The following is a 15,939-nucleotide window of genomic DNA, read 5'->3' as shown; positions in this document are numbered from 1 at the left end:
GGCAAAGTTTGTAAAAACTGATTTGTGGGTGTGGTGAGGGGTGTATTTATAGGCATTTTAAGGTTTGGGAAACTTTGCCCCTCCTGGTAGGAATGTATATCCCATACGTCACTAGCTCATGGACTCTTGCTAATTACATGAAAGAAAGGTAGTAGTAGATGAAGTCCCCCTGCCAGTGGTGGTTCAACAATGGTGGAAAATCACATAGTATGATTGTCTCCCTACCCATGTTGCTCCTAGGATTAAGGACCACCAAACTCTACCCCCATCATGCCTCTCCCCATGCAATTAACACATGCGCCTCCACCATGATTCTACACATGGAAGACTTGTGATTCCACCCACAAGTATCCCTCACTCAGTCACCAGCCTCCTGGGTGCATGGTGCTTTCTAGGTTAAGTATTTGCTCCCCCAACATTTAAATTATGTAACCTCCCCTGCTCCCTTAATATTTACTTCCATGGTCAACCTTTTAACCCAGAAATCATATTGCCTACGACTATCCCTGACAGGGACACCATTATTAACACAACAATACAATTTATAGGAATAATAATGAATAGTACATAAAGATCAACACCATTGTGCTGGGTACCTTATTGATACCTATGTAATCCTTTCACTGCCATAATACACTAACACAATTAAACAATGTATAGAATTTGAGCACATTATCACAGTTATAAACAGAGATGTAATGCTTTATTATAGTTAAGCTTCTTTGTTCTCTTTTGTTTTATTAGTTCCCTGCAGTGAATAGCTTGTTGATGGATATGTACATTGTGAGATGGCCTTGAATATGTACCATCCAGGAACACATTCAGAGTGTGCTGTTTCTCCCTGTTATAACTAAACAAGTTACATTTTAGAGCAAACGTCTGTTGTATTTTATTTTTACCTGATTTATTTATATATATATTAATATTTATAAAAATGTTCAACTTCTAAACCAGTTACAGACTTTTAACATCACAGTATTAAAGGGACACATATACGGCAAAAATGGCACATTGCATTATTTTAATTTCAATATTTGTCAAATATAAAAAGGTTTTAAATCCTATGTGTGGGTATCTTGATAGGAGTGGCTTGAGTGTGCAACTGTTTTGTGCGGAAATATAGAGGATGTTTTTCAGCATGGACTTGATCTAAAAAAAGAGGCTGTGGACAACAGGTAATGACTACAGCTAGAAGTGAGATGAGAACCACAGCACAAGTCTCCAGTATAAAGAGAAGCTGAGGACTCAGGGAAGGCTCTAACTTAAAGAGGGGCTGGGGGCCACTGGACAAGCCTCCAGCTAGAAAACTGGGGGCACAGGGCAAGTTTTCAGCTAAAAGAGAAACTGGGGGCCACAGGTCAAGCATACAGCTGGAAGATAGCGGGAAGTCCATGAACCTAGTGGGCCACAGGGCAAGCCTCCTAGTAAATGACTTGGGCATCAGGGCAAGGCTTCAGTTAGAAGAGATGATGGTGTCCACAAACTGCTAAAGGCTGCATGCAGTTCTGATTTGATGCACAATTGTCTACTAGAATATTTCTACTCATCTGGGCCATAGCTTTACCACAAAATCATTACTATTCACACTGAAGTAATTAAGTTCTGTAATAGTTTAGGGAATCGGCTAGAGAAAAACTTTACTTTATAAATCATTGTAAAAAAATACATGCATAGTGGGCTACTGATAGTGAGTATTGTAGTGCTGAGTCACACTTACTAAATTCTTGGCACTTGAATCATCCATTTCATATTAGGGGAATACACTCTCTGCTTGTTAAACCATTGAGCAAGCTTGGTCCATTCTTCTGGAGAGCGTCCATAAATGGAGAGACGAGGTTCAGCGTATTGATACTTGGCATCTTCCAGATCGGAGCCAACTTCCTAAGTGAATAGGAAGAACCTTAATAACCATCACATGATACAAGAACAGTGACTTTTTATTGGGTGGTGAATGTTATGAGTAAATTAGTGATTTACTAATGTTAACATATTCATTACCAATATTTTAAAAACACATTAGAGCTTAAAGGGACATAAAACACCAAAAAAATTATTTCATGATTACGATAGAGCATACAATTTAAACTACTTTTAATTTACTTTTTTACTTTATCAAATGTTCTTGGTTTTGTTCAGGAGTGTGCACATGTCTGCAGCATTATATGGCAGCAGTTTTGCAACAATGTTATACATTAGCAAGCACTATGGCAGCAATATTTCCAGTCATGTAGTGCTTCAGGCATGTGCACGCTACCTACCTAGGTATCTCTTCAACAAGAGAATTAAGAAAATGTATTTTTTAGCAACAATAAATAAAAGTTATGGTTTAATGCACAAATTGCACACCAAAAATATTGATATAATGGGGCCTATTTAACAAATGTCTGTTCGACATCATCCGATCAGCGGATCATGTCCGACAGACATCGCTGAATGCGGAGAGCAATACGCTCTCCGCTTTCAGCATTGCACCAGAAGCTCTTGTTAACTGCTGGTGCAACGCCGCCCCCTGCAGATTCGCAGCAAATCAGCTGCTAGCAGGGACTGTCAATCAACCAGACCGTATTCGATCGGGTTGATTTCCCACAATGTCTGTCCGCCTCCTCAGAGCAGTAGTCTTTAGACCGCTGCTTCATAACTGGTATTTCTGGCGAGTCTGAAGGCTCGCCAGAAACACGTGGCTTCAAGCTCCATACAGAGCTTGATAAATGGGCCCCAATGTGTAAATTATGTTTTTTGTAGCTTTCTCTTAGTGAAACTAAGTTAACTTTCTTTTTTGCCTCTACACACCTCTGTCCTTTTATTTATGAAACTATTAAATATAGGGACACAAGATTATAAAGTGCAGATCCCTTCAAATCTCTTTTTTTAACTTAAATTACAATACAGTGATTTATATCACACTGACAGCAAATTGTTTCTTCTGGAAGCTGTAACCGTTTTTTCATTTGTCAATCACTAGCCTCTTATATCCCCTTATGGACCGGGCATTTTAGACAAAAACTTCCCCAAAAGACCAGAGCATTTTTGCCATCACTACATTTAAACAGAAATAGAGCCTTTATATATATATATATATATATATATATATATATATATATATATATATATATATATATATATATATATATATATATATATATATATATATATATATATATATATATAATATATATATATACCTATCAAAACTATATATTTTTTTAGTAGACAACCCAAAGTATTGATCTAAGCCCATTTTGGTATACTTAATGCCACCATTTCACCGCCAAATGTGATCAAATTAAAAAAAAATCAGTATTTTTTTCACAATTTTAGGTTTCTCACTGAAATTATTTACAAACAACTTGTGCAATCATGACACAAATGGATGTAGATGCTTCTCTGGGATCCCCTTTGTCCAGAAATAGCAAACATATATGGCTTTGGCATTGATTTTTGGTAATTAGAAGGCCGCTACTAAATGCTGCTGCGCATCACACTTGTATTATGCCCAGCAGTGAAGGGGTTAATTAGGTAGTTTGTAGGGTTAATTTTAGCTTTAGTGTAGAGATCAGCCTCCCACCTGACACATTTCACCCCTGATCCCTCCCTGACCCCTCTCAAACAGCTCTCTTCCCTCCCCCACCTCACAATTGTCACCGCCATCTTAAGTACTGGCAGAAAGTCTGCCAGTGGTAAAATAAAAGGCTTTTTTTTATTATAATTTTTTTTAAAAATTTTATAAAAATATTCTGCAGTGTTGGATCCCCCTTAGCCCCCGATCTCCCTGATTCCCCCCCCCCCCCAAATAGCTCTCTAACCTTCCCCCCTCTACCTATTTGTGCCATCTTAGGTACTGGCAGCTGTCTGCCAGTACTCCAGTTTGCTGCAAATTAGGAAAAAAAATTAAAAAAAAATTAAAATAACCTTTTTTTTCTGTAGTGTAGCTGCCCCTCCTCAATACCCTACCACCCTCCCCCTCCCAGATCCCTTTATGGCAATGGATCCCACATAGGATCCCCCTTATTGCACCTACCTCCCTCCTTCCCCCTCAGTGAGGCAGGTTTTTGTTTGTTTTTTGCTTCCCTGTAGCGTGACGTAGCGGTCCCGCCCTCCTCCCACCTACTACAGTGATGGGCCGCCCACCCGCCTCCCTCGTAATTATCCCACCCACCAATGATTGGCACCAACGCTGTCTGATGCAGAGAGGGCCATAGAGTGGCCCTCTCTGCATCGGTAACTCTGCAAATTTATTTCTGCAGTGCCCGACTTGTCGGGCATGTAGTAATAGCGCAATCTCGCAATTTTGAGCGACATCACAGCAGAGAGAAGCCCAGGACTGCAGCAACATACAGGGTACATCGCTAATCCTTAAGGGCATAACAACCTGCACCGTACAGGGTACGGCGCTGGTCATTAAGGGGATATACATACTAGTCCTAAAGCATGTGTACACGGTCCATTTTCTGCAGTGCAGCGGTCCCACCCACCCTGCACCACCATGCCCCGTCATGCCCACCCCAGCCGACCGCTCCCCCACCATGCCCACTTCTGCCCACCCTCTCTGCTGTCTGATCCTCACGGCCTTGACTGATCATTCCTTACGGCCAGGAATATTTGTCTCGCACTGCAGTCTCTACTGCGCATGACTGCATCGGACAAACATACCTGGCCTTTTATAATATAGGATTAAATTAACGATAGGACAAAGGAATATATAATATTAACATATGATTGGATATAAATAGTTAATGTCTATTATTATACACCAAGCCTGTGGAAATATAATCCATCTCAAGGTATCGAATTTGAGCACTCTAAAGGGACAAGAAACCCCCAATTTTTCTAAAAAATCAGATATTATTAATATCAGGTATTTGTAGAGCGCCAACAGGTTCCGCAGCGCTATGAACATAGGTGGTATATAAAAAATGATTACAGGGATCAAATGAGGAGAGAGGGTCCTGCCGAGAGTTGCACTGTGGTAGTCAGCTCTTATGAAGGTGAACTACAAACAGGTGGGTTCATAGACTTACATGCTATGTGGTTTTAGGGGGTAGCAGTGGAGATAGGAAGGTTAGTGTAGGTTGTAAGCGTCCCTGAATAGTAGAGTCTTCAGGGAGCACTTGAAGTTTTTAAAACTAGGGGAGATTCTTGTGGAGCGAGGCAGAGAGTTCCATAAGATGGGAGCCAGTCTGGAGAAATCTTGTAGACGGGAATGTGAGGAGGTAACAAGAGAGGAGGAGAGTAGGAGATCATGAGCGGAGCGAAGGGGACGGGAGGGAGAGTATGTGGAGACAAGGTCTGAGATGTAGGGGGGTGCAATGCAATTGATGGCTTTGTGTGTCAGAGTGAGAATTTTGTGTTTAATCCTGGAGGCAGATGAAGCCAGTGAAGGGATTGGCAGAAAGGTGCAGCAGATAAAGAGCGACGTGCAAGGAAGATGAGCCTGGCAGAGGCCTTCATTATGGATTGTAAAGGAAATAGGCGGCATCTAGGGAGACCAGAGAGGATAGAGTTGCAGTAGTCGAGGCGGGAAAGGATGAGAGAGTGGATTAAAATCTTTGTTGTGTCTTGTGTAAGGAAATGTCTAATTTTAGCGATGTTTTTAAGGTGGAAGCGGCAGGACTGAATGTGAGGAGTGAAAGAAAGATCTGAGTCAAGTGTGATCCCAAGACATCGGGCATGTGAGATTGGGGTAATGGGACATGGGGGGTGGAGATTTTGGAAGAAGGGGAAAAAATAAGGAGCTCAGTTTTGGAGAGATTTAGCTTGAGGTAGTGAGAGGACAGGATGAGATATGAGAGAGACAGTTAGTGACACGGGTTAGCAAGGAAGGAGATAGTTCTGGTGCAGAGAGGTAGATTTGAGTATCGTCGGCATACAAATGATAATGAAACCCGTGGAACTTTATTAAGGAACCTAGTAAAGACATGTAGATTGAGAACAGAAGGGGACTGAGGACAGAGCCTTGCGGTACCCCAACAGAAAGAGGTAACGGGGCAGAGGATGCCCCAGAGACGGCTACACTAAAGGTACAGTTAGACAGATAGGAAGAGAATCAAGAGAGAGCTGTGTCACAGATTGGAGAGTATGGAGCAAAAGAGGGTGGTCGACAGTATCAAAGGCTGCAGACAGATCAAGGAGGATAAGTAGAGAGAAGTGGCCTTTTGATTTTGCTGTAAGTAGGTTGTTGTTAACCTTTACAATTGCTGTCTCTGTTGAGTGAAGGGGGCGAAATCCAGATTGCAGTGGGTCAAGGAGGGAGTTTAATGTAAGGAAATGGGATAGATGTGCATATACTAGCTTTTCAAGAAGCTTTGAGGCAAGAGGTAGTAGGGAAATAGGGCGGTAGTTGGATGGGGAGGTTGGATCGAGAGAAGGTTTTTTGAGGATAGGTGTGACTAATACATGTTTAAGAGATGTGGGAACTATACTAGTGCTGAGGGAGAGGTTGAAGATGTGTGTGAGTATAGGGGTAAGGGTAGAAGAGAGAGAGGGGAGTAGTTGTGAGGGGATGGGGTTCAGGGGACAGGTAGTGAGGTGAGAGGATAGTATAAGGGCTGAAAATTCATCCTCTGTAACAGGGACAAAAGAGCTAAATTTATGGCTATGTGGGTTTTGGATTATTGTGCGCATTTGAGGGGGTGGGAGACCGGTAGTATGTTGAGAGCTGATTAAATTTCTGATGGAGTTGATTTTGTTGTTGAAGTAGCTGGCAAAATCTAGGGCTGAGAGAAAAGTTGATGTGGGGGTGGGCAGAGTAGAGAAGTGATGTTGCTTATATAGTTCAAGATGAACTTATAGTGAAGAAAGTCAGCAGAACTCCGAGATTTTCTCCAGTTTCGCTCAGCAGTACGGGAACATCTACATAGGTACCATGTCAGAGGAGTATGCCAGGGCTGAGGATAAGTGTATGTTTTCCGAGTTATGGTAGGTGGGGCCAGGTTATCAAGGATCGATGTAAGGGTGGAGTTATAGTGGCAAATGGATTAATCAGGACAGGAAAAGGAGGGGATGGAAGAGAGAAGAGGTTTAAGAGAGCTAGCGAGCTGTTGCTGATCTAATGTCTTGATTCTTTTGTGAAGTTTAGTGTGAGGGGTAGAAGGAGGGAGAGTTGTAGGGAGGGAGGTACAAGTGAGGAGGTGGTATTCAGAAAGAGGAAAAGGTGAGTTTGTGAAGTTTGAGATAGTGCATTGATAACTGAAAATCAGATCAAGGGAGTGACCTTCTTTGTGAGTGGGAGAGTCAGTCCATTGTGACAGGCCAAAAGAAGAAGTGATTTGCAGAAGTTGTTTTGCAGAGGAGGCAGTGGGATTATCAACAGGGAGGTTGAAGTCACCAAGAATGAGGGCAGGGATATCTGAGGAAAGGAAGAAAGGTAGCCAGGCGTCAAAGTGATCTAGAAATAGAGTTGCAGAGCCAGGGGGCGGTATATGACTGCAACGCGTATAGAGAGGGGAGAGAATAAGCAAATCATGCGTGTTTCGAATGAAGAAAATGTGAGGGAAGAGAAGGGCTGTATTTGTTGAAAGGTGCAATGAGAGGAAAGTAAAATACCAACACCACCTCCTTGTCTATTGTCAGACCTAGGAGTGTGGCTGAAGTGGAGACCCCCATGTGACAGTGCAGCAGAGGAAGCAGTGTCTGAAGGAGAGAGCCAGAAGATTGAGAGAGTGGGAGATAAAGAGGTCATGGATAGAAGTGAGTTTGTTGCAAACAGAGCGAGAGTTCCATAGTGCACAAGTGAAGGGGGTGGTGACTTTAGATGCAAGAGGAATAAGATTAAGGTTACCAGAGGGCAAGGAAGTTGTGGGGGACCAGAATTAGGGGAGATGTCACCAACAGCTAGTATGAGCAAGAGGGAGAGTGACATACTATCTAACCTACATTGCTAACCTGTTGGAGACATGTGGCACTCACTGCACATGCGCAAGCGGCCCAACCTCGCAAAATCAGCTGTTTAAGAGGAAGCAAAGGGTTGAGGAATTCTATGGGCATTAGACTTCATTGCGCATGCGCACACAGCCCGACTGCTCACGATCAGCTGAATAAGCTGCATGACAGGGTCCAGGATTTGTACAGATGAGTCGCCTTCAGTGCGCAGATAGACCGTACAGTTTTAAACGACTTTCTAATTTACTTCTATTATCAATTGTGCTTCATTTTCTTGGCATTCTTTATTGAAGGAGCAGCAATTCCCTTCTAGGAGCTAGCTGAACACATAGATAAGCTAATGACAAGAGGCAGCCACCAATCAGCAGCTAGCTTTCAGTACCTGAGCCTACCTAGGTATTCTTTTCAACAAAGGATACCATAAGAAATAAGCAAATTAGATAATAGAAGTAAATTGAAAAATAGTTTAAAATTGTATGTTCTATCTAAATCATGAAATAAAAAAATTTAAACTAGTTTTACTAAACTGATCAGTTTTTCTCCAAAAATGTCTGTCTCTCCGACTAATCCATGATCATTTAAAAAAATAATAATACATTTATGAATTAAGTATGGATTTGTTATCAACAGTTTAGTAGCTTTGAACTATGTATTTGTTATTAAAGGAATATTAACCTCTTCACTGCAAGGAATTTCAGAGAAAACCTTGCCCAAAATACAGGAGAATTTTTAGCTTTTTTACTATGCTACCATGTTGCCACCAAATACAATCATATACTGTGTATATATATATATATATATATATATAAATTGAAAGCAGATTGCACTCCAAGCTATCAAATGTTCCAATACCCTGGGTGCTGCAAAATAGGCATACAAAACAGAAAAAACAAAGCGCACTCCTAGGGAACTTTTTTCAAATCCTTTTACTGGTGAACGTTTTCGGACATATCACGTCCGTCCTCAGACCAAAAAAGATATTACACATTACTTACCCCAACCCTCTTAAATGTGTTAGACAATTAGTGAAACCGGCCGGACCTGCACGCTCTCCCGAGTAGCTCCGCCCCCGGCGGGTGACGTCATCAGCCCGGGCAACGTGAGTCCGGTCAGAACAAAAGTGTACACAGTGCACCCTTAAAAATAAAGAAAACAAAACAAACATGGGCTTGAAATAAACAAATAAATGCATGATGGTTTACAAAGTGAACTAAGTATTGGAGAACTATTAATTGCCTGTGTAAGTGTGCCACGAGCGGTTGTCATAGCAACCGTTACTAACAAAACTTGCTGGGCACAAAACACTAAAACAGCCAATAATACCTCCCCAAAAAAAGTTGCAATATCCTATTATACTCAAGCTATGTACACAAAGGGAAAAGTACATATGCTAAATTAAGAGCATGCTTTTATAACCTATCATTTAGCTCTGCTTATAATCAGAAAGGGGAACGCTCGGCAGTCACGTTACTCAGTATAGGCCAATCCAGATAATACCCAGAGCCAAATATACACCAACGTAATAGAGGCAATATCACTATATACTATCTTAAGGCAATATACCTGAGAAAGAAAAAGCATCAGTTAGACATAGCATATGTGCATACTCTCGCTAAGAAAGAGCATAAAAGGCAAAGAACAAAAAGCAAAAAGCACATCTGATGGATCATCTAAAATACACTGGATAAATTACATAAATAACAAAAATAATAATAGATTAACATTGCACTAAGAAAAACATAATAGCAGAATATAGTGTAACATATATAGGTCCTATTATTACTTGCATATCCATGCCAGAAAATAATGCACAAAATCTGCAAAAAAAATATATGCAATTTAAGACTATTCAATTGCTTAATAACAAAAATATTCCTAAAGTCAAGATAAAACTAAAGAAAAATAAATAAAAATAAAAATAAAAATAAAAATAGAAATAAAAATAAAAATAAAAAGGAAAAAGTTTTTTTATGGATTGTAACTCTCATTGGCCTAGATTTAGAGTTCGGCGGTAGCCGTCAAAACCAGCGTTAGAGGCTCCTAACGCTGGTTTTGGCCGCCCGCTGGTATTTGGAGTCAGTGATTAAAGGGTCTAACGCTCACTTTTCAGCCGCGACTTTTCCATACCGCAGATCCCCCTACGCCATTTGCGTAGCCTATCTTTTCAATGGGATCTTTCTAACGCCGGTATTTAGAGTCGTTTCTGCAGTGAGCGTTAGAGCTCTAACGACAAGATTCCAGCCGCCTGAAAATAGCAGGAGTTAAGAGCTTTCTGGCTAACGCCGGTTTATAAAGCTCTTAACTACTGTACCCTAAAGTACACTAACACCCATAAACTACCTATGTACCCCTAAACCGAGCTCCCCCCACACCGCCGCCACTCGATTAAAATTTTTAACCCCTAATCTGCCGACCGCCACCTACGTTATATTTATGTACCCCTAATCTGCTGCCCCTAACCCCGCCGACCCCTATATTACATTTATTAACCCCTAATCTGCCCCCCACAACATCGCCGCCAGCTACTTAAAATAATTAACCCCTAATCTTCCGACCGCAAAGCGCCGCCACCTACGTTATCCTTATGTACCCCTAATCTGCTGCCCCTAACACCGCCGACCCCTATATTATATTTATTAACCCCTAATCTGCCCCCCTCAACGTCGCCTCCACCTGCCTACACTTATTAACCCCTAATCTGCCGAGCGGACCGCACCGCTACTATAATAAAGTTATTAACCCCTAACCCGCCTCACTAACCCTATCATAAATAGTATTAACCCCTAATCTGCCCTCCCTAACATCGCCGACACCTAACTTCAATTATTAACCCCTAATCTTCCGATCGGAGCTCACCGCTACTATAATAAATGGATTAACCCCTAAAGCTAAGTCTAACCCTAACACTAACACCCCCCTAACTTAAATATAATTTTAATCTAACGAAATAAATTAACTCTTATTAAATAAATTAATCCTATTTAAAGCTAAATACTTACCTGTAAAATAAATCCTAATATAGCTACAATATAAATTATAATTATATTATAGCTATTTTAGGATTAATATTTATTTTACAGGCAACTTGGTATTTATTTTAACTAGGTACAATAGCTATTAAATAGTTAAGAACTATTTAATAGTTACCTAGTTAAAATAATAACAAATTTACCTGTAAAATAAATCCTAACCTAAGATATAATTAAACCTAACACTACCCTATCAATAAAATAATTAAATAAACTACCTACAATTACCTACAATTAACCTAACACTACACTATCAATAAATTAAATAAACACAATTGCTACAAATAAATACAATTAAATAAACTAGCTAAAGTACAAAAAATAAAAAAGAACTAAGTTACAGAAAATAAAAAAATATTTACAAACATAAGAAAAATATTACAACAATTTTAAACTAATTACACCTACTCTAAGCCCCCTAATAAAATAACAAAGCCCCCCAAAATAAAAAATTCCCTACCCTATTCTAAATTAAAAAAGTTACAAGCTCTTTTACCTTACCAGCCCTGAACAGGGCCCTTTGCGGGGCATGCCCCAAGGATTTCAGCTCTTTTGCCTGTAAAAAAAAACATACCATACCCCCCCCCAACATTACAACCCACCACCCACATACCCCTAATCTAACCCAAACCCCCCTTAAATAAACCTAACACTAATCCCCTGAAGATCTTCCTACCTTGTCTTCACCATACCAGGTTCACCGATCCGTCCTGGCTCCAAGATCTTCATCCAACCCAAGCGGGGGTTGGCGATCCATAATCCGGTGCTGAAGAGGTCCAGAAGAGGCTCCAAAGTCTTCATCCTATCCGGCAAGAAGAGGACATCCGGACCGGCAAACATCTTCTCCAAGCCGCATCTTCTATCTTCTTCCATCCGGTGCGGAGCGGGTCCATCTTGAAGCAGGCGACGCGGATCCATCCTCTTCTTCCGATGTCTCCCGACGAATGACGGTTCCTTTAAGGGACGTCATCCAAGATGGCGTCCCTCGAATTCCGATTGGCTGATAGGATTCTATCAGCCAATCGGAATTAAGGTAGGAATTTTCTGATTGGCTGATGGAATCAGCCAATCAGAATCTAGTTCAATCCGATTGGCCGATCCAATCAGCCAATCAGATTGAGCTCGCATTCTATTGGCTGATCGGAACAGCCAATAGAATGCGAGCTCAATCTGATTGGCTGATTGGATCAGCCAATCGGATTGAACTTGATTCTGATTGGCTGATTCCATCAGCCAATCAGAAAATTCCTACCTTAATTCCGATTGGCTGATAGAATCCTATCAGCCAATCGGAATTCGAGGGACGCCATCTTGGATGACGTCCCTTAAAGGAACCGTCATTCGTCGGGAGACATCGGAAGAAGAGGATGGATCCGCGTCGCCTGCTTCAAGATGGACCCGCTCCGCACCGGATGGAAGAAGATAGAAGATGCGGCTTGGAGAAGATGTTTGCCGGTCCGGATGTCCTCTTCTTGCCGGATAGGATGAAGACTTTGGAGCCTCTTCTGGACCTCTTCAGCACCGGATTATGGATCGCCAACCCCCGCTTGGGTTGGATGAAGATCTTGGAGCCAGGACGGATCGGTGAACCTGGTATGGTGAAGACAAGGTAGGAAGATCTTCAGGGGATTAGTGTTAGGTTTATTTAAGGGGGGTTTGGGTTAGATTAGGGGTATGTGGGTGGTGGGTTGTAATGTTGGGGGGGGGGGTATGGTATGTTTTTTTTTACAGGCAAAAGAGCTGAAATCCTTGGGGCATGCCCCGCAAAGGGCCCTGTTCAGGGCTGGTAAGGTAAAAGAGCTTGTAACTTTTTTAATTTAGAATAGGGTAGGGAATTTTTTATTTTGGGGGGCTTTGTTATTTTATTAGGGGGCTTAGAGTAGGTGTAATTAGTTTAAAATTGTTGTAATATTTTTCTTATGTTTGTAAATATTTTTTTATTTTCTGTAACTTAGTTCTTTTTTATTTTTTGTACTTTAGCTAGTTTATTTAATTGTATTTATTTGTAGCAATTGTGTTTATTTAATTTATTGATAGTGTAGTGTTAGGTTAATTGTAGGTAATTGTAGGTAGTTTATTTAATTAATTTATTGATAGGGTAGTGTTAGGTTTAATTATATCTTAGGTTAGGATTTATTTTACAGGTAATTTTGTAATTATTTTAACTAGGTAACTATTAAATAGTTCTTAACTATTTAATAGCTATTGTACCTAGTTAAAATAAATACCAAGTTGCCTGTAAAATAAATATTAATCCTAAAATAGCTCAAATATAATTATAATTTATATTGTAGCTATATTAGGGTTTATTTTACAGGTAAGTATTTAGCTTTAAATAGGAATCATTTATTTAATAAGATTTAATTTATTTCGTTAGATGTAAATTATATTTAACTTAGGGGGGTGTTAGGGTTAGACTTAGCTTTAGGGGTTAATACATTTATTAGAATAGCGGTGAGCTCCGATCGGAAGATTAGGGGTTAATAATTGAAGGTAGGTGTCGGCGATGTTAGGGAGGGCAGATTAGGGGTTAATACTATTTATGATAGGGTTAGTGAGACGGATTAGGGGTTAATAACTTTATTATAGTAGCGCTCAGGTCCGCTCGGCAGATTAGGGGTTAATAAGTGTAGGCAGGTGTCGGCGACGTTGTGGGGGGCAGATTAGGGGTTAATAAATATAACATAGGGGTCGGCGATGTTAGGGCAGCAGATTAGGGATACATAGGGATAACGTAGGTTGCGGCGGTTTACGGAGCGGAAGATTAGGGGTTAAAACTGTAATGCAGGGGTCAGCGATAGCGGGGGCGGCAGATTAGGGGTTAATAAGTGTAAGGTTAGGGGTGTTTAGACTCGGGGTACATGTTAGGGTGTTAGGTGCAGACGTAGGAAGTGTTTCCCCATAGGAAACAATGGGGCTGCGTTAGGAGCTGAACGCTGCTTTTTTGCAGGTGTTAGGTTTTTTTTTCAGCTCAAACAGTCCCATTGTTTCCTATGGGAGAATCGTGCACGAGCACGTTTTTGAGGCTGGCCGCGTCCGTAAGCAACTCTGGTATCGAGAGTTGCATTTGCGGTAAAAATGCCCTACGCTCCTTTTTTGGAGCCTAACGCAGCATTTGTTTTAACTCTCGATACCAGAGTTAAATTTATGGTGCGGCCAGAAAAAAGCCCGCGGAGCGTTAACAGCCCTTTTACCGCCGAACTCTAAATCTAGGCCATTGTTATTTATTTATTGATGGAGCGGTGGACTCTCCATATGTCAGTTCTATGTATATCCCCCTCATAGGACAGTTGCACCTAGACATAGTGGTGAAGAGGACCTGTCATAGGAATGCCTGCCAATCCAAATGAGTGTTTAAGCCTTTGGGTACTAATGTCTGTAGATGGTATGTCCATCTTGCCTCCTTCTGCAACAATATTGTGTCTCGGTCGCCTCCCCTGGACAATGGTGGCACGTGATCTATTATAGTGTATTTCAAATCTGATACCCTGTGCTGTAACTGCTGGAAATGTCTAGCAACAGGTTGCTCTGTATTGCCATACTTAAGTGCAGATCTGATTGCCGATCGGTGGTTTGCCATACGGGTACGCAGGTCATCCACCGTCTTTCCAACGTAATATAGGCCACACGGGCAATGAAGTAAATAGACTATGTGTGTAGTCGTACACATAAGCCTATACTTGTGTTTAAATATTTTTCTCTTGTAAGGATGTGTAAAAGAGGAACCAGTAATTAGCCCTCCACAGGTTGTACAGCCCAAACACCTGTAGACTCCAGGTTTGTTAGTGTCAAGCCATGTGCCTTTTTTGTATGCTTGTTGTGGATCAGTCTTGACTAGGTGGTCCCTCAAGGATCTTGCCCTTTTGTAGCCTAATCTAGGTGGAGGTGAGTTCAGAAGGGGCAGTGTATTGTCACTACTAATAATGTCCCAATTTTTCTTAATTGCTAATGCCATACTATTCTTGTCACCCGTATATGTGGTGACAAAGGTCATCCTGTTTTCCTCTTTTCTTGGTGTTCTCCGAGTGTCATCTAACACCATCTCACATTGTTTCTTGAGTAACTTGGTCGGATATTGGCGGGCTTCAAAACGGTTTTTCATTTCTAAAAGTTGACCCAGCTTGTTGTCCTCTTCTGAATTGATCCTAGTCACTCTCTGTAATTGGGATTTCGGGAGTGCCCTTTTTAGAGCTGGTGGGTGACAGCTTGTAAAATGTAACAAAGCGTTACGGTCCGTCTCTTTACGGAACAAAGTACTTTCCAGCCTGTTGTCTCCCTTATATAGCCTTACATCCAGAAAGTCAATCTGGTGTTGATCAAATGTCATTTTAAATTGTAAGGCCTCGTTAGCTGAATTCAATTGTATAAACCAGTCCTCTAATTGGGAAACGTTACCACTCCAAATCAGAAAGAGGTCATCTATATATCGTTTGAAGACCTTTATGTGTTCATTTCTGAATAGATCTGTCCCAAATTCTTCAAAAGAGGCCATAAACAGATTCGCGTACGAAGGGGCCACATTGGACCCCATCGCCGTTCCCATTAACTGAAGATAGAATTTACTTTCGAACCTGAAATAGTTCTTACTTAAACAAAGATCTAACAGATACAGTAAAAGTTCAGCTGGTGGTCCCACATAAGGGTATCTGGCCAACTGTGTAGAGATTGCCTGCATCCCCTGCTGGTGAGGAATAACTGTGTATAACAATGTTACGTCCAAAGTAACCAGTAAATCTGTTGGCTGAATGTTATCCATGGTCTTCAATAATGATAGTAGAGAGGCTGAGTCTTTTAGATATGATGGCATATTAGTAACCATGGGTTGTAGGAAGTGATCCACAAACGTGGCCAAAGGTTGTAAAAGTGAGCCTATTGCTGACACAATAGGCCTCCCAGGTGGTTTTACTAACCGTTTGTGTATCTTTGGGAGGGTGTAGAGCACAGGAATTCTAGGGTAATCCACAGTAAGATATGCCACAGTCGTTTTGTCTAATACATTCTGTGTATACACCATATGTAGGAATTCATCAAT

The 15,939-nt window shown here is 41.1% G+C and overlaps 1 protein-coding gene across 1 annotated transcript in view; it reads right to left on the bottom strand.

Annotated features, from left to right (window-relative positions):
* The window catches only part of AMPD1 (adenosine monophosphate deaminase 1), a 294,451-nt gene that overhangs the window by 95,136 nt on the left and 183,376 nt on the right, over window positions 1-15,939 (bottom strand). Inside the window, exon 9 of the mRNA XM_053706560.1 lies at window positions 1,718-1,881. Coding sequence (XP_053562535.1) covers window positions 1,718-1,881 — 164 coding nt within the window. The remainder of the gene's footprint in view (window positions 1-1,717; window positions 1,882-15,939) is intronic.

The sequence above is a fragment of the Bombina bombina genome, chromosome 3, assembly GCF_027579735.1.
Source record: "Bombina bombina isolate aBomBom1 chromosome 3, aBomBom1.pri, whole genome shotgun sequence".
NCBI classification, from domain to species: domain Eukaryota; kingdom Metazoa; phylum Chordata; class Amphibia; order Anura; family Bombinatoridae; genus Bombina; species Bombina bombina.
Note: the sequence above shows the minus strand (reverse complement) of the source record. Positions and strands in the feature narration are given on the sequence as shown.